Raw genomic sequence first — 19,791 nt, 5'->3', positions numbered from 1 at the left:
TGAAAAATTATGATTAAAAAATAAAATTAAAAAAATTTAGTTAAAATTACAGTTGACACAAAATGTTTTCAATTTTTTTATTTATCATTTAGCATTTTTATAATCTACCTTAATTTTTTACAGCTTTAAGAGATTTTTTTTTTTTTCCTTTGTTAACAGTATCGAAGCACATGGTATTCATCTATCACAAATCAACATATAAGTTCCTATTTACAAAACGCATAACCACATCATACTTTTATATAATTTCCCTTCATTATTAGGGATGTCTTTAATATTAGTAAAATGCTATTACACATTTATTCTACCTGAAATAGCATTTCTCTAGTTATCAGCTATTACTATTACGGGCTAAAACATTTCAGCAACCAAGTGACAAATCAGATACAATAAACAGACAGTTCAAAGATGCAAATTACTCGAAGAAATAGCAAAACTATCCAACACATTCAAGTGTCAGTCCAATTTGTCAAGCACACACGGAGGGACATAGAGAGAGAGAGAGAGAGAGAGAGAGGGGTTGACATTTATCTATTAAATAACTCCGAAAATGTATTAATTACACTATTGATTACCCTAAAAAAGATAAAACTACAAAACAAAACTGATACTACCATTTCTACAGTTGAGAAGCATCTCGACGGCATAAAGATCAGTGAAACAAATAGCATATATAGACAGCATATGGAGTTCCAACCATTGTAAGCTTGTCCCCTAGTTGAACTTCCCAACTACCAAAAGCCAATCTGAATTTCACCCTGCGCAATCCGATTGTCATTTTTTATTGCATGACTCAACAGAGCTTCTGCCTTAATTCTTACAATTAGATAAAGCAACCTTTCAATTCATTTGGACCCTGAACCATTGCAAGCCTCTCTGACGATTGACTTTTGGATTTTCCCTATCGAGTAACATCACATTTGTATATTTAAAAATATGTAAAATAAAATATTACAGTCCGGTGAATAAAAGAGGCAAGCTGAATAAGGTACTAAACTTGTTATCAGATCAAAAGTTCCACCTATCCAACTGCCGTTTGGCTTCAGCCATGTCTTTTTGTGCCTTCTTTCTCCGATAAAATATTGGGCAGTCCCGACTGTGGACAAAATGCAGTATACTTACAACTAAAACAAAGAAGATATAGAACAGAAATATGGAACACAAAAAAAATAAAAATAAAATAAAATAAAATAAAATAAAAATCAAACTTTTTTTTAAAGAAAAAAAAATTCTTTAATTGAAATTTGAGCCAACTAAACTCTGCAAAGATTTTTAAAAAAATCTCGTTTAATGGTTTTACAAAATGGAAAGACGAGAAAACCTGGTGCAAAGAACATCTTGATGAAGAGAGCCCTGGCACTCTTGGCACTGTGTCCACAGCCTCCCAAAAAGCAACTCTAGCTCAGACACTGCAATCAATCCACATATTCTGCTCAACAAACACCATCTCTAATCCAATTACACAAATTATCACGAAAGTGAAATCAGAAGAGATGCCTACCTTGAGAAACTGTTTTGCAGTACAATTCTGCTTCTCTTCCCTTACAATGTGAGCAGAGAGTTCGATCTGAATTACTGGTCCAAAACACAATTATTAGTATTAGGCTCTTCATATAAACATAATGCCAGTATTTACGTGGCAACTAAAAAGGATAGAATCCCATATCCAATGAGGAAAATTCTCAGCAAGAAAAGAGAAAAGCAGCACTGCTTATCACATACAAACATGAATAGAATTGTGAAGGCTCATTATGTCTAGAGATAAAGGTGCCTTTGATTTTCACTCTATTACAACAACTCTGCTCTCACAAGGAGATTGTAAAACATCTTAAAGAATTGGTGTTAGTGCAGTGATAAAGATATACAGAATGCCGTCTTTGCACTCTTAGTCTGAGATAAACAAAAAAAGTAGTTCACTATGCGGAATGAGAACAAGAGACTGAAAAATCACACAACCATTGGACTTGATAAAGCATAAAGAAATGGTGCCAAATATGTCTTTCTCCTCCAACAGCTCAACAGAAAGCATTCCTCAAATCCATTATACAATTCAGGAAAGTGAATGAACGCAACTATTGGGATGTTTAAGGAAATTTTTGGGTCATAGAGGAGCAGAAACAGAGGTTCCCCGATTTTCAATTGATTTACAAGTGCCTCTTTATCATTTGAAAGTAAGAGAAACTGAAAAGGTATAGTGAATAATCTAGGGCCTCCCACCATCAAAATGGACCTTGGAACCTACAAGAGTATGCATCAGCTAACATGAACCACTATTAATAGCCATGTAGAGTAGGATTCATTTAGAGTCTCAGTCATGATTGCCAGCAAACCATCGAGGTTCTGTACTAGCTATTCTTGGAATAGTTTACAACTCATAGACCTCGCCCAAGAAATTAGATATAACCCCCTGCATAAAATCTTCTTTATCAAATGTTCTCAAAAAATGCTTGAAATTCCAGTTGTCTACTTGTCTGTCCTTAAGCTTAGCTCAACTCTCAACACTCACACTATGTTCATCACAAATTCAGATTGATGAACCCCACCGTTATTAGCAGACTACAAATTTAAGACAGAGACCTAGAGGACTTGCAAGATCTTAAAAGTGGTTTAGATCTAACCTCAACATGATAGAAGGTTCACTCTTCTTTTGCACAGTATGAATCGGAAACTGGTTTTCATGGTTATTACGTGATTATAGGTACTCTAGATGAGAGAAAGCGTCCTACAAAGTTACAACATCAAGCATCTTACTTTGACAATAATACTTTCTGGTCCAACAGTTCTCCACCTTCGTATATGCAGTTGGAAAAATTACCACCAAGATATAGGCACTTTGTAAGCAATGGAGAATGAAGAGTCAACAAGGCTAATTAGTGGTGGTCATTCAAATGATCAGACCCCAATCCAAACAAAAAATCTTAAGCATCTTGGCAATTATAATTGGAGAGAACTAACAAGCAAAAACTTAACAGCATTATGAATGGATTTTTTTTTCTTGTGGAGAGGTGGGCAGTGCTAAGGCAGAAAAATAAGCGGAAGCCAAATAAAAATATAAATTAAAAAAAAAAAAAACCTAATTAGGGCTTTGCAGCCAATGCAACTGAGTTGTTTCTTAGCAAATTTCATAATGCCACTATTTGAAGGAGTGGAGATGGAAATAGATCTTGTATGACTTCCATGAAGGAGTTCCTTGCTGGCATTCTTCAAAATGGGCTCAAAAATTCTTAAAAGTGGCTGCAACATCGACATTTCTAATTAGTGGATATTAGAAAAAGAATCACTATTTGGCTGTGTACAACCATACACCAAACTAACCTTGCTAATTTGGTTTTCAAGGTAATACTGAGGATCTATTGGTATATTATTTTCCAGAACGTAGATAGGATCTTCTGATCTTTCATAAGCCTGGTTATCAGTAGCATATAAAATTAATAAACCAGAATATAATACCAAGTAATTTGGAGAAAAAGAAATTAAACAATACTAATTCACCCTGAAAAGTACCTTGGCACCTTTTGCAGCTTTTATAATGACGTAAGGTACACGATCCCCGACATTTGGAGCAGTGGCAGCATCTCTCTGTAAATTACAAACATAACAAGATCTTATACTCTAAAATTATCAGTGTTGTTGAATATCATTCAACATGCTTGTTTATTTTCTTTGCTGTTCCATTTGTTTCAACATAGATTAATGCTTTATTCCCAAAATTTTACCTTGAGAATTAAGAAGTTTAACTTTAACATAAAACCTTTAAGTCTCATCTTACCTAAAGAAAAACAGTTTTTTTGGAGGTTCCAAGACTTCTAATTCTACTCTCTAAATTCTAGTAAAAGAACCGGCCCTTGTACAAAAGGAATATACATACATACATACATACATATATACATTCATACATGCATGTAGATATATGTGCATGTGTGTGTATAAAGCACCTTGCGCATGCGTTCAGCAAGTTCAACATGAGCCGCCTTAACTTCGTAATCATCTCCAGTCTTTGTCAAACCCTGTTAAACAAATTAAATTAGTACAGGCACAAAATCTCTATGTTGATGACACAAGATATTTAGATGCTCTTAGACAGCAGTTTAAGGACAGTATGTAAATATCCATAAATACCAACAACTAGCCAATACAATTTCACACCTTAGTAATAACCAGAAGTGACAAATCCATACGGTTCATAAGAAGATCAGAGATGGTATTCTTGACATATTGAACTGCACCAGGCACATCTCTGTCTATTAATATCTTGTGAAGGCACTCATTTACCAGGTTTTTGACCAATAAACAGTTGTCTCTTCTAACTGTTTCAATGCCTGCCCAAGATATATGACAAAAGTCAATACCTAACACCCACACAATATCCACAAGCTCAAATACTTGAGAAGTTCTATTCACCTTTAGTATCCATTTTGTCAAATTTGTCTGGATTAGTCCAGAATAAACCAGCATATCTCTTCTTGCTAATCAACAGATATGGATAATAAACCTTCTCAAATTCTAGCTTGATGGGCTTCACATTCAGAAACCCATACATAAAAATGAAATGAATTAGTTACAATGATAACCATTAAAAAGGTTAAAAATAAAAATATAAATATATAGGCCAAAAGTTGAATCAAAGAATAAAGCCAACTTGCGAGTTTCCAAACTTTAGCATCTAAGTTAGAATTCAAGTTGGATGACTGTATCCAAGTCGATAAAAAAATCATATACCTATAGCCAATAGAAAACAAGTTCAACAAATTGCAGAGCAAGATTTCCCATGTCTCTTCCCATTGTTGCCAGACCAGATCCTCTCAAAGCCCCCAATGCAACTATTTTTTAAAATATAAACAACTGATTTATTCAGACTTCCATTCTAACTGATGCATCATGATATGCCATCTAGCCTGATCTGAAAGGACTCACTAGCAATATTTACCCAGAAAATTCATTAAATTTACACCCATTCATACCAGGCACCTTGCAAAGTTGACTCATTTAAAGTCCATAGTTATTAAAGGCTCAAGGCGCACTAAGGCGCCAAGGAGTCTTGGAGCCTAGGCGCAAGGCACAGTGTGCAAGCGCGCGCCTGAGCGAGGTGAGGCGCAAAAGTAAAAAATTTAAAAAATTCATAAAAGTCAAATAAATGTGATACTTTTCTTTTTTTTCTTTGGCATATATCTTGAATTGGGTTTGTTAGTTTGAGTTTTAAGTGGTTGTCCTTTTTGCCAATGAAAGTGCTCGCTAAAGATGGAAATAAAGAAGGCATGCCTTTCCAGAACCTTGTGTCAGGAACAAAGGCGCACACCTAGGCGCATAAGGCGCTAGGGTTCGAGCCTGGTGAGCCTTGAGCCTGAGGCGCGCCTTTAATAACTATGTTAAAGTCAAATCAGGTTTAACAATATTGAAGATGAAACCAGCATGGTAATTTTGGCTGTGTTCAATTTCACCGGTATAAAAGGAATTCTTGGGGAAAATAACACAATTAGATTTGGTTTATGTTACACTTTTGCAAAAAGTAACAAATCCATAAGTCAAATCAAGGAAACTACATTAAACAATAACCAAAGAAAATGTGTGTGAGAGAGAGGCAACTATTCTGATAAAAAATTAAAAAAAATAAAAAAAAAATAAAAAAAAAAGAAGAAAAACAACAACCACCAACATACCAATTTTGACATTTGAGAAGTCCATATTCAGGAAATAATATCCCAACTTGAATAATTGAACTCTACCTTCCCTCTTGTGAAAAATCTCAGTGCACTGCCAATTCATTCAATTGGCAGTACAAAATTACATGTTATTTTAACCATTCAAAGCTTATTATAGTTGCTGTATTTCAAATATTCTGCATTATCTATCCTGGTCTGATTTAACTAAAAATGAATTTCCAAAGACTTCATGAAACAACTCAACTAAGCCTTTATCCCAAGAATTTAGAGTCGGCTATATGAATTCTCTTTCTCCATTCTAAACAATTTTGGGTTAAATCCTTGAAAATGTGTAATGTTTCATCAAACAATTAATTCTAAATCAAAGAGTATAAAAATAACTAAAAACCTACTTTTATGAAAGTTCCACTGATGTATTCAGCAGCTTCTCTTCCCAACTTCATTGCTTCTGTGACAGTAGGCATACCAAATTGTACCATAACTGAATCTGTGTCCCCATATATAACCTGAAATTATCACTTTGATCAGGTCAAGCTATATGAAGGCTTTTGACCCATATTGAACTCAAAACAGATATGAAAAAAATTTTAATGAAATAACTGAGCACATAGAAAGGCAAAATAGAGAGGACTAGTTCACTACATCCGCATATTCAGTGAATGAAACTGATTTTTTGCAGAAATATGTTCATTATTCAAAATTCAAATTTCCAAATGGACAAAAATGCATAATTTCCACATGGTAATCTTTTGTTATAGACAACAAACCAGTTCACGTACTACTTTTTTCCCTAAGGACAAAGCTTATCAAAAGATGTTATTAATATGAAATGCCAAAAGATTTACGGATTTTAGCGCAGATGAGGAACAAAAAAGGGCACCAAAGAAAAGGAAAGGATAAAAAAAATTAAAAAAAAAAAAAAAGAAGTCACATACATTAATAAAGTATACCCAAGAAATTTCTCTGGGTGAATAAGAGAACCAGCAGAACAGTGTTGTCAAAACAGAAATCCCACATCATTCATCAAACTTCAATTCCATCAAAAGCTCTAGCTTTCTCTCCATTCATAAAATTCATTGAACTTCCAAGTCCATCAACAATTCTAGCCTTCTCTCCAATCATAAACTCCAAAGAACAGAATATATAATGGGTGTCATAATCCTTAAAACAATTCCCAAAAGTTGGTAATGGTATTAGTAGAAGAAGATTACGATCAAAGAGTTGGCACCAACAATTGACTACTTCTAAATTAGGGGATAGCATTTGGCAGTTTGATAAAAATAATCAAATCTCATATTTCTTCCAACTGAATTGAACCAAAATATTGTATAAACTCAAAACCACCAAGATGAAAAAACAAAATTCAGTTTGGCTGGTCATTTGGTTTTGAAAGATGCACAATGATTCCTAAGTGTCACAGGCCATTCCAATTTTCTACTTGAAAACTAAATGAATCAGACAACCTCAAATTGGCTTCTAATAATGTCAATAAATTCAGTAAAAGAGAATCCATCTCTAAGACAGGCATGCTAACTTTACTCATTTAAAAAGAAAAAGCCACAACAAAAAGAAGTACTCCCTCCCTCAGTCCCACAAGGTTGTCTACTATTCCTTTGCAGAATATCCAAAAATTTATGCCCATTTTCACAGTCAAAAAAGTTAAAAAGCTTTAGAGTGACTTTTCTCTATCCCTCATTAATTTCATTGTAAAATGTCAGATTAATTGCAACTCTGTATATTTTCAAGACAAACAACTGTAAATAAAGAGAGATGCCATTTATTTAGGGAATAATGAGGGTGTGAAAGGAAAAATGGAATGGTAAAAAATGTGAGTTTGCATGATATTAATTATGTTTTCTTACAATGTGTGAAAAATGAAAGGTGACAACCTTTTTGGTACTGAGGGAATAAGAGGGAATAAATGAAAATGAAACAGAAGTCACATCAATAATAAGAACAAATTCAATAATTCACACAACAAAACTAGAATTCCCCAATTCTTTTCGCATTTTTATTGTTAAAAAGAAAGACAACAAAAATAAAATGAAAATACAAGGAAATAATGGCCTTAATAGGGATACGTTTGTTGAAAACGCTAAGAAAAAAAAATTATATCTAACTAATTTCCATTTCAAACAAAAACATCTAGATTTGATAATTTCCACAAAGGCAACAATAGAGTCTACTTGAGCCTCAATTTAAGTAAGTTGACCATGTGGATCTTCTACTGCAAATCCTTGTTGGTTTGATCAACAATTTTGAGAGGATTATGTTTTTGGATGATTAGATTCAAAGGTCGCACATACAAAGAAAGAGAGAGTGAGTGAGCAGCAAATCAAATGAAGAGAGTGAGAATATCAGATAAAACAAGGGCAAAAAGATAATAGGATTTGTGTAGTGCTGGATATAAAAATAAAGCAAAATGGTGTGTTTTACTGCAAATATAGGTTATGTTATTTAGTTTTTATGATGTAAAATTCTTAAAATCAAACAAAAATACTTCTACACTGAACCACATTTTAAAATAATCAAATCGATTTAACCAAAATACACTTACTCATCGAAATTCCAGATGGCTTACCTCTGCATTTTGTTCATATCCCCCTATTATGGTAAATTTTTCTTCCACAAGCTTTTTGGTGTGTTCAATCATTTGTCGACCTTTACAAGCAAAAACTTGTTAGATCAAATTGAATAGAAAACATCATATTATTTATCAAATTTTGGAATTAGGAAGCATCTTGTATTAGCATACCATAGCTTGTAACACTAGAGGATATCTCTATACATGGCAATTGGCCAATAGTTGCTCCTGTAAATCCATAGACAGAATTTGCACTTACCTGCGATAACATAAGATATGAAAGAGTTCAAACCAATGGAAGATCGTACAAATCCTGAATCAATACACACCAACACTAGTCTTTTCACACGCACTTTGCACAATATCTATAAAATGAGTGATTTAATTTTTTTTAACAATATAAAAGCATTATTTTGAAGACTTAAAAAATTCATAGAAAAATTTTGACAAACACAAAAAGAAATAATATTAAAATTCATAAAATAAAATTTTAACCAAACAAAAAAATAATGATTTGTAAAACTATTTCAACAAATAAAAAAACTGCATCATTGAAATTCATAAAAACATTTGACTATGAATGAGAAAAAAATGAAAAAATGAAAAGAAAAAATGTTCTTACTTTAATTTGCCACTCTTCGACGTAAGTGTTACTTGCATTGCAAAAACAAAAATGAACCACAAACAAGTTGGATTACTAAAGAACCAACAAATATTATAAAAAAGCAAAGTTTCCAATCACCTATTTTCATAACCAAAAAGTGATAAGGTAAAGAGCTGGAATGCAAAAGATACATTAAGTCATTTTCTTTTTAGATATTGACATAACCAAAAAATGGGAAGCCAAGGGTTTGGAAAATCAAAGGGCAAATTTTAAAGGAACTTCATAAAATATTATAGTAATCACAAATGGATAAATAATTTCCAAGATAATAAGACCATACATGGCCATGAAATAGTAAACTATAAAAAATTTAAAGCACTACTAATTAAACTAATAATAAAAATTATTTTTAAAATATATTTTCTAATTACTAAATCTTAAATATGAAAAGACATATAAGTTGAGAAATCCAATAGTTAGCTTTAACTTAGAATTAAATATTTTGGGATACAAATGAAATAATTACATTCAATGTATTTATTAAATTTTAATTAATTAATTATATTTATTTTTAATAATTTTGAAAATTCAAATTTCAATCAATTTTTAAGAAAAAAAAAAGAAAAATATTTTTTAAAGCATTTGAGGCCATACACCTAATGGTGAATGGCTTTCTCTAAGCTTCAGCCTTAACTATATAGTAAATAGATTGTGAACACCAAAAATGAGTATCTACAGACCAATGAGATAATAAGCTTACCTTCAAAGCCAGTTGTCGACCATCTAGAACAGCCTTCACAAGTGGATCCTTGGCTTCCTAAAATTATTAGATAAAATCATTGTAAGGCATAAAGGCCCAGAAACCTAGTGGTAACATATATAACTGAGTAAACAATTGGCACTGCACACAGCATAATAAAAATAAATGCAAAAATTTAATAAAGTAGCCACCAAAAAATTACCTTCAAATCTGCTTTTGCTCTTCTTCGAGCTGCTAATAGTTCTTCAAGAATTTCAGGAAGAATTCCCTGAAAGACAACTCTAATTAATATTGACAGTCAAGATGATGATAACGGCAACAAAAGAATTTATGGAAAAAATATCATGAGTTGACCTTTTGTAAATTTGATTTTACAAATGTTTCACCAGATGGAGTTCTGTTGACACATTCAGGTGGGATGTTGAGTTTACGAACATCTTCAGGAGTCACCTTGACAAGTAACAATAAAGATAAAAATTTTGCACAGAAATAAACAAATTTTGTGCTTAAATTACAAGATATGGTTATTATGCCAACAAAAAGAATCAATGGCAAAATGCATACCAGAGTGCAGTAACATAGATTATATGCCATCATTATTGAAGGATACAGAGATGCAAAATCTAGTGTTGCAATTGGCTTTTCATAGAATCCTGCTCTAGCTTCCAAAACCTGAAATTTTGTAATATCCAAATCATTGGCAAAAATGATTCAGCTCTATAAAGGGAAAAGTAAAAGACAATTACCGAGACACAAAATTAAGCACCCAACAAAAAAAAAGGAAAAAAAAAAAGAGATAAGGACAATCTGCACTCAATTATGCAATTCCCACTGCTTTATATTTGACATTCAAAACACCAAAATCAATATACTTTGCAGTAAGATACCACACAATAATTGTCATTACGGAAAACCAAATTAAAAATTTTGAAAGTATAAAAATCAAAATATTATGAAATGGGAACAATACAAATAAACGCTAAGGACAGGACTTTCAGGCTTACAAAGATGGATAAATAATAATAATAATAATAATAATAATAATAATAATAAAAACTTATGAACTTTAAAGTTTTGAAAAATATTTGGTTTCTTTGTCTTTATAGAAAAGCTGTTAGCAGGCATAGTAATCCCTCATCCCTGAACAACACATTCAATTTAGTCTTCAACTCTCCTCAAGAGAAGAGGTGAAAGAAGAGAGAAACAAGAGGAAGGACTCACACACATGTGCACACCTACATGTACACACAAGTAAGAATGAAACAACTTCAGCAACTATGATAGTATTTGAGCATCAGTGAATCAGTAATCTGATCTAAAGTTTTTCTTATTGCAAATTTCGAAGCAGTGGTACTTGCAGTTCTTACTTTAAATCAATAGCCAGAGACTGATTTATAACATTGCAAGCTACAAATTTTACATTCTAACATGATAAATTTACATAATTTGAAGCCTAAATAAATTGATGGACACAATCCACTCAAAATCATTGTAATACTTAAAAAGTTACACAAGAACATGTCGATAAATTAACTCACAGTTGCGCCTTCATATGTTCCTTGTTCAGATCCTGCCTGTTTGACGTTGGGAATAACAAGGTTCTTCTGTTTAGACTTCCTCAAGAGTTGAGAAAGTACCTGAAAACAAGAGGTTAACATCCTAGATTTGATTAGGCCGATCAAGTGAGATATCGATCAACAACTCAGGTGCAATGACAGTTTAGTAACCTTGATACTTTGTCCCCTGGAAAGAAGGAAAGATAACGGGACACCAGTGACACGAGCCATTTCTACATAATTATAAATAAACATCAGCTTGTCCAAGAGCCGCTGTGGGAGATAAGCATCCTGAAATTCCAAAAGCAAAAGAAATTGATTGTCCTACACATGTTTTGCAATCAATATCCAATAAGACTAAACATTTATAAACAGTTAGTAGGCACACTGTGTTTCATTATGATACATTAAAAATCTATAATATAAAGATAGAGCGAGTCAATGCACATTCCCTGGTGTGATATTTGTACATATTATCTTTCCATGAACACATTATGCAAAGAAGAAATACATTGTCAAATTTTAATGTGTCAAATGAAGTTCAATGATGGAACTGATGTCAGCAATATGCATTAGATTCTGAACAGAGAGAAGCCAAGTCAAGCAAATTTTAGGCAGAAGAGAAGCAGATGATAAACTAAATCATGCACCTTCAAACAATATACGGCAAGCCGCCTCCTAGTTTCTGCATTACCATTATGAAGATCAGATATTATTGAATGGTGGACATCTTCTTTCTGCACAAGACAAATAGCATGTCAGCAATATCAACACCAAATATCTATTTTCCATAATGAAAATGAAGAAGAAAGAGGTTAAATAGAAAATGGGGGTGGATGTGGGTGTGGGTGTGTATGAGAGAGAGAGAGAGAGAGAGAGAGAGAGAGACTGCATATGCATTGATTGAGACCCAAAAAGAGCCAAGCCAAAATAGGTAACGTGCAACATATCGCTTTGAACAAATCACTCATTTCTGATTGCAATTAGTACCTTCAATCATGGTTTCAAACAGTTACATAATGGCCGTTATTTACAGGTTTTGGAAGGGCCTTTTACATGATATACCATTATTTACAGGCAAATCTGGAGTTGCAAGTGTAACAGTCGTTGCGACTGTTACGTAACAGTAACGATCGTTATTTACCAATATGTAATGATAATGGCCATTACTTTCATTATTTCTCTGCTGCAATCACATAAAAACAATGTTATTTTATTTCTCTTTTATTTATCTATGTATTCTCTTTTTCACAGTTGCATCTCTCATATTCTCTCAAATTTTTACCTAAATTTCTCTTTTCTTTCACAAATCTCTCCCTTATTGTTTGTTAAGCTAAGATAAGCATTAAATATATCTATTCTAGCTATAAATAGTTTAATGCTAATGATATTTTAATATGATAGATTTAATGTATGTATTATGCTTATTATACAATTGTGTATATTAGTTTTACTTGTATCTACCAATATAAAGTCATTTTATAAACTTTGCAAATTTTTCAAAAAAATTTGCATAGCGTCAGGCCGTTACCGTTGCGTTACAGCTGTTTCCGTTTCATTACCGTCTCCCGTGAACGCAACCGCAACCGCGATTTGAAACCATGTCTTCAATGCCAACATGAACAAGAACTCAAGGTGGAAACTCATAGACATAACACAAAAATAATTACCAATATCAAATGGAAAAGGTCACACTCATAGGGAGGAGAAATTACTAATATTTTAATCTGGCTAAAATTACTTATGGATGGCGTGTTAACAATTAGAAAATAAAAATTAAGACAGGCCCATCATATGTGTACTGAACCTACAAGAAGAAATGACATTTGAGCTATCTCAAAACAAATTCTACATCTTACCTGCTCAGAGAGAAAGTGTGCTGAGACAGAATTTAACGAGTAAGAACTTAATTTATAATCTCGTTGCATTGCCTGGAACGAAAGGAAAACAACACACCTAAATGAAATTTTATCTCATAAAAAACAAGCATGTGATCGTGGAAAGAAAAAAAAATGCTATTTGCACAAAACCTGAAGCAAATCAAATTGAACTCTCCCTTCCAATGTAACTTCTTTGCTTTCCCTTGTACCATATTGTCTGTAACAGCAAAAAAGATTAATGGAACAATCTTTCAATTAGAAAAATATTAGACACTAGAAACTAAGTTTTAAAAGAAATGTCATTGATAAAGAAGTATTCAATTAATATCAATATTATCAACTATCATGCATCAAAATGAAGAAAATCATGGATTTTCAAACATACCATGAAAGACAATGTTTGAGCACTAAATCTAAGGAAAGAACATCATATATACATTCTTTAAAGCTTACTTTCATGCTAAGGGTGACCCAGCCAAACAACTTTAAATTGTTTTTCATTGTTTTTCTTTATAACAAAAGTTCTATTTTCCAAATGCTTTCCAAATGGAGAACAAATAACTTTTCTATAACTAAAATTATATTATAACTTTTTCATAACAAAAATTGAATCATTATATAGAAAAAATATTTATTTACAATGATAAAAAAAATTTAATAATAATATTATGAAAAATGAATAACATGTATTAAATAATTTTAAATAAAATAAGTTCTCAAAATTTATTTTGTAAAAAATTTTTGAATAAAATTTTTGAATTAAAAAAACAATTTTCTATTATTAACAGACGTGTTTTTCATGTTTTCTCTTGTTTTCCATGGAAAATGAAAACTAGCGTTTTCTTAGAAAATGGAAAATAGAAAACAGAAAACCGTTATCTACAAGTATACAGGCCCTAGGGCTTTCAACTGAGAGTCTGATATTTATGAAATAAAAAGGACATAAAAGTTTATTTTAGGTTTATAAAAGTTTATTTTAGGTTTATACTCATTTCGTAAAATTCTCTGAAAAGGGAAGGCAGTAACTGGTCTCATGAAATTTCCTGAACAGTAATGGTTTCATAAAAAAAATCTTAGACAGGAAGCAAAAGTATAGGGTGCACAACTATTCTATCTTCAACTTAAAGCTTATGAATGGCATCAAAACTTTTTTTATAAGAAAAGAATTTTAACGAGAAAGGAGAGTACAAAATGGTAGAAATGGAATACTCCTACAAAACTCAACCGACACAACATGGTAGAGAAGGAATACTACAGTAAAACTCAACAAACACAATAGAGCAGGCAAGGAATCTTCATATAAAACTCCATGCACAACTATAACAATAATATATATATATATATATATATATATATAAGCTTAAAAAGCAATGCCCTCCAATCAAGAAAAAGTAAGCATATACACAAAAAATTGCCTCTTAATCATTGTAGTAGCACAATAATTGTTCCAGCAAACAAAATACTACCTTGATGAAAATGTTGTATCTTTGACCCGAACCCTGCTATTCCTGACACGGCCCAATAGAGGAAATTCTGCTATTCCCAAAGTTTCAGCTCTCTACAAACCAAGGGAAAATAGCATGTCAAATTTACTAAACTGTAAATGCAATAGCAAACAAAAAGATTAGAATTTATAATTGGAAAAGAAAAAACTTATAAAACAAAATATCCCTCAAGAAAAGCTATAAAACTCAACTCAACTCAACTCAACTAAGCCTTTATCCCAAAAATTTGGGGTCGGCTATATGGATTCGCTTTTTCCACTCTGAACGATTTTGGGTTAAATCCTCAGAAATGTGTAATGCTTCTAAGTCATGTTGTACTACTCTCTTCCAAGACAAAATTAAAAACTTTTCATTATGAAAATGCACACGAAGAAAAAAGGGAACTTCTAATTACCTCAATGAGATACGGCAAGTCAAATTTGCAGATATTATATCCAATTATAATATCTGGGTCCACTTCACGGATAAAATCCTGCATGCAAAACTAGCTTACTAAACCATAAAATGAACAAACATACTCTTATTACATGAAATTATTAATAACCTTTATGCAACAGGCCTGATCATAAAATTAATACAAGATCAATTTATCACCTGATAGTACAGTTAAGATACCACTATGCTAGAGTTCTATATTTAAGCACGACACAGATATTAGCATATCAAAGAAGGTAAAATTAAGGGTGCATGCCATTCAGGTTTAAACGGCACGGATAAAATTAATACAAGATCAATTTATCACCTGATAGTACAGTTAAGATACCACTATGCTAGAGTTCTATATTTAAGCACGACACAGATATTAGCATATCAAAGAAGGTAAAATTAAGGGTGCATGCCATTCAGGTTTAAACGGCACGGATACAGAAGTGAAATTTGATGCAACCGTGGGCCAAGTGTTTGATAAGCATAGTTGCCACAGGAGAATCTAAAAAATGGTTAATTTAGCCAAAAGGGATTTACACGCCAAACCAAACCACAAACTGCCACTTTGATTAGTTTGATTTCTATACTCAAAGATAGTCTCAATTGGTTTGAGAAATTCATAAAATGTAAATTGTGGTTTCTTCTTGATACCATCCAAAATCCTTTCAAACTGCAACAGCAGATTGTGCACACCTCTAGGTAAAATTGTTTAAGCATGAACATGATCTGTATAGGAGATTGTTGAATATGAACTTAGAATTTTGTTTCAATATGGATAGATTTGCCAAAATCTACAAAAAGAAAAGGAAAAACCATAAAGGAGAGAGAGAGAGAGAGAGAGAGAGAGAGAGAGAGAGAGAGAGAGAGAGAGAAGCAATTTCAAGTGGCTGACTAATGGACTTCAAAGCTAAGTTTTTAATCGAACACTATGAATGAATCAATTTTTTTATCCAGTCATTATCACTATCATAAATAAATAAATAATCATGGAAACCATCATTATCCGAAACAAGCAAATAAGACTGGCATTACACAAGATCAAAAAAATAAGCCCATCCCTTTTCAAGATGGTGGTTCCAAAAAGACATGAATATTATGACTTCAGGAGACACATGAGCCACTACTGCTAAATGTCAAACTGGATTCATGCAGCAAACCCAGGAAGAATGGAGTGTAAGACTATACATTCCTATATTATTGAATTTGCTCCAATATTTTTGCTTTAGAACAACTATGCCATTTCAAAAGTCCCACATTGTTATTATCTTACAGGTTTTTTTATTAAATACTTACAGAAAATTTCCACCAAATCTAACATTTCAAAATAATTGTAGATTAAAAGAAAATTAACCATACTCATACAGACAAGTTAGTCAAGTTACAAACATGCCTCAAAAGTGAAGACCAACATTTTTCCGAGCACAAGAGAATTATATAAAAAGAAAACCTACCCTCCAAGCCAGTAGGACATCTCTTTCTGTAACAAATGACATCACATCTACACCAACTATAGGAGAGCATGAGTTTAAAGTCATGACATTACGAATAAATGGCTGGTCCTCTCCCTGCAAAGTAACTAGATTGGCCACCTAAAATGAAATGAAAATTTTGATTTCAGCAACAGTGAAAAAGGAACAACTATCATCCATCCACCAACTAGATTACTTGACTGAAATAAGACAAGAATGAAAACTAGGAAAAAAACCTGAATAACAGGATCATGGGTAGGCTCGGGAAAATGACCTTTACGACCAGCACACTCAATATCGAAACTTAAAATGCGAAATGGAGCCATTTTTGAGAATTCACCTTCTGGGGCATGGCTGATCAATTCTGAATACCTACGAACATTGGTCAAGGAAGGAATTTATCTTGAAAAACACAGAGCATGGACAAGAAGAATTGCAATATTCTCTAAAGGAAACAATGATCTCTCATGCATAAGGATACAAGCAATCAAACTCTAATTGGCAATAGGACAGATTCTTTGATGTCTTCTTATATTTTTCAACAGGTACTTCAATCCAATTTCCACCAACAATGTTGCAATCAATCATGAAGCGGAGGGCAAAGAGAACATTGCTTTCATACGTCATGAAGCTCTTCATACCAAGGCCATCAATGTGTATTCCTTTGTCAAGAATACCTGCAAATGATTGGGAATTGTTAAGAGACTCGGAATTGAACACAAAAAAACATCAAAATCGATTATGTTGTAAACAACTTTAAACAGATTAAACATGATTTCATGTAAATTACATCAGTTCAAAAATTCAGGTTGTTTACCACGACAGCTGGCCACCATTGTTGGCAATGCAACTACAATCTTTAGAAAAGGATGTGAAGGCTGTTGCTGGTAATACATAATGCTCCTTTTTTGGACCATTTCTATTCGCCGGACAAATTTGGGCACTTTACTGTTCCTATTCATCTCCCTCATCCTCCCCTTAAGCACCAAAAACAAAGATGATATTGAGATAATTAAAGCAATCAATTGTGTGTGTGTGTGTGTGTGTGTGTGTGCATTTATTTACCTATAAACATACAGGCAAAGCAATTGATAGACCAAATACCTCAAGAATTTGTTGAAAACGAGAAATGTCGTCAGGACCCATTCCAGGAGGGCAACTGATGTAAAAATATGGCTCAAATCCGTGAACTAGGCAGCAAACACTATGTCCTAACAAAAAGCCAATATATTCATGTTAGGCAAAAACTATGACAAGTTTCAAACTGTATGTAGTTCAAAATGCTTTATAATAAAATTCCTAAGCTCCAAGTGAAAAAATACACTTACAGCTGTAAGTTTATTGTAGAACAAAATATTTGCATTAGCCAGAAACTTCTGGCAATGAGCATAAAATGATAAACGTAATTATGATTCTCAAAGAGCAGGATTTTTCTGATTCAAATTCAACCAGAAAAAAAGAGAAAACAATCATCTTTAAATGTTGAAAACAATCATCTTTAAATGTTATAGAACTAACCATCTGCCCATTGAAAGTATTCATCAGTGCAAGTGTATGCCAATGTCAACAAGAGAAAGAAATTAAAAAACATTTGGACACTGGTTACGTATATCTGTCAAATCTAAATTTGATGAAGTAAGACATACATTGGGTTAAAATCAGGAGAAAACCACTGATCCAAAGTCTAAAAGGTAATCCTGTTTATAATAATTTTGTTTATTTGGGTTGGAAAACAAAGGAAAGTACCACTTTAAGAATGTATCATAAAGATTGCTTCAGTAATAAATAGATATTGCATCTCCAGGCACATAGTAACAAATAATGAATAGACTGCCATGTGTATAAAACATATAATTAGTACATTTGTTTACCAATGAATTCAAGAAATATATATCATCAAACTTTGCCCAATAAAATTTTTGTAAGCACAAGACCATAAGAAATTGAAACCTACACCCTACGAAGTACAAAATCCACAACTAGGGTAAGTAGAAGTATCATTCTACACATATACAACTACACCCCAAATTTAATAAATTTATATAAAAAATCAAAATTTCACTTTTCATTAGCATTTTCTCAGTTTTATAGGGATTTAATTTGTAAATTATGATCATGAATTAACCTTCCCTTGTGACCCCGAAAATTCTGATAATCGCAGCCATTCCTGACCTATCAGGCAGCAGCCCCTTATGACTCTCTCCAATCACATAATCAATCTCCAACTGCTGAAATACTGAACCGTAGAAAAAATAATAAAAATCCATCAAATTTCACAGAAGAGAGAAAAATAAAACAAAATAAAATATAAAGTAATCCAGAGCAATAAGCCCCATAATTGGGAAACACCGAAATTACTCACGAATGCTCCGAGATTGGGAAGTGTACTCGTGAGAGAGGGACGGGCGAGACCACTTGGCAAGGCGAGATGCAAGGGCCTGACGCTCTTCCATGTCGCGGAGGATGAGATTCTCTTCGTCTTCCGCAATGAGGGTTTCGTCAAGGAAGACATCCTCATCCACGAATTCGTCGTCTACGGCTGGTGTCGTGGCTTGCTGCTTCGCTGCTGGTGGCGATGGCGTGGGTTGTGATGTCGGCAGTGGACGCTTCCTGGTGTTGCCATTTCGGTTCATGGCTGTCGTTTTGGCGGGAGCACAGAATTCTGTTCACTGTATTGTACTTAGAAAGGGAGGGAAAGTAGAAGAGAAGAAAGCGAGGGAAATAGAAAAGGGTAAAAGGGAGCGGTGGTACTGATGATTGAGGGTTGAGTCTATAAGCGGATATGGGTTGGGTTCTAGGGTCGGGCTAATCTCATTTCGGCCCATCCATTGCCATACAAATGAGAATCAGCCCCTTTTTTTTATTCAAAATATTATATAATTTTTAGAAAAATTATCACTTAACCTCTTTATTTATTATTTATCTACTTATTTTAAAAAATAGGTTAGTTAGTCTTTTATTTTTATTCATTTTCTTCAATTCCTATAATTTGAAGAAAAAAAAATAGTAACTGTACAGTGCCTGTATTGTCTAACCCTTGGGCTATATAATTATAATTTTCAATTTTTCTTTTTAATTAATGATATGAAAATATTATTTTTTATATTTTTATTTTAATTAATAGTGTGACATTTTAATTAATTGAAATATTTCAATAAGTATATGGGTAAAATTAAATATTTAGCCCTTAACAAAATTATTATTCTCATTAATGCGTTTTAATTTCTCAGGTAAAAAAAAAAGAAATAATAATTCTCTTAATTATAAAATTCAAATTGGAATGAGAATGAAAGAAAAATGAATTTTTAAACACTTTCAAAAGGAATGAAATATATTCATTCATATTA

The 19,791-nt window shown here is 32.6% G+C and overlaps 1 protein-coding gene across 4 annotated transcripts; it reads right to left on the bottom strand.

Moving 5' to 3' along the window:
• Positions 1–516: 516 nt before the first annotated feature.
• Positions 517–19,188, bottom strand: LOC110661579 (DNA polymerase delta catalytic subunit). Of its 4 annotated transcripts, none has more exons than XM_021820247.2 (31): positions 18,807–19,188; positions 18,570–18,680; positions 17,549–17,655; positions 17,262–17,421; positions 16,926–17,121; positions 16,681–16,816; positions 16,427–16,564; positions 14,944–15,021; positions 14,511–14,602; positions 13,195–13,261; positions 13,024–13,095; positions 11,815–11,901; positions 11,336–11,455; positions 11,147–11,245; positions 10,173–10,280; positions 9,963–10,058; positions 9,811–9,876; positions 9,609–9,665; positions 8,416–8,503; positions 8,242–8,321; positions 6,053–6,166; positions 4,402–4,516; positions 4,147–4,319; positions 3,936–4,007; positions 3,505–3,579; positions 3,316–3,405; positions 3,074–3,234; positions 1,502–1,575; positions 1,322–1,409; positions 998–1,096; positions 517–901 (listed from the first exon to the last, which is right to left on the bottom strand). In XM_021820247.2, the coding sequence occupies exons 1-30, from the start codon at positions 19,075–19,077 to the stop codon at positions 1,009–1,011; spliced, it is 3,279 nt and encodes a 1,092-aa protein (XP_021675939.2). In that variant the 5' UTR covers positions 19,078–19,188; the 3' UTR covers positions 517–901; positions 998–1,008. The 4 variants fall into 4 exon arrangements, with proteins under 4 accessions (XP_021675939.2, XP_021675940.2, XP_021675936.2 ...); XM_021820248.2 differs by having other exon boundaries at positions 517–758; XM_021820244.2 differs by having other exon boundaries at positions 1,022–1,096.
• Between the last annotated feature and the right edge of the window lie 603 nt (positions 19,189–19,791).

Source organism: Hevea brasiliensis, chromosome 7 (assembly GCF_030052815.1).
Source record: "Hevea brasiliensis isolate MT/VB/25A 57/8 chromosome 7, ASM3005281v1, whole genome shotgun sequence".
Taxonomy (NCBI): domain Eukaryota; kingdom Viridiplantae; phylum Streptophyta; class Magnoliopsida; order Malpighiales; family Euphorbiaceae; genus Hevea; species Hevea brasiliensis.
This window is presented reverse-complemented; position numbering and strand designations above follow the sequence as displayed.

Excerpts from the sequence above, each read along its gene's own strand:
- LOC110661579 (XM_021820243.2), bottom strand. The coding sequence starts at position 19,077 with ATGAACCGAAATGGCAACACCAGGAAGCGTCCACTGCCGACATCACAA. Across the intron at positions 10,281-11,146 it reads GAACATATGAAGGCGCAACT|GTTTTGGAAGCTAGAGCAGG; the intron begins GTGAGTTAATTT and ends ACAAAATTTCAG. Across the intron at positions 3,235-3,315 it reads TTGAAAACCAAATTAGCAAG|CCACTTTTAAGAATTTTTGA; the intron begins GTTAGTTTGGTG and ends TCGATGTTGCAG.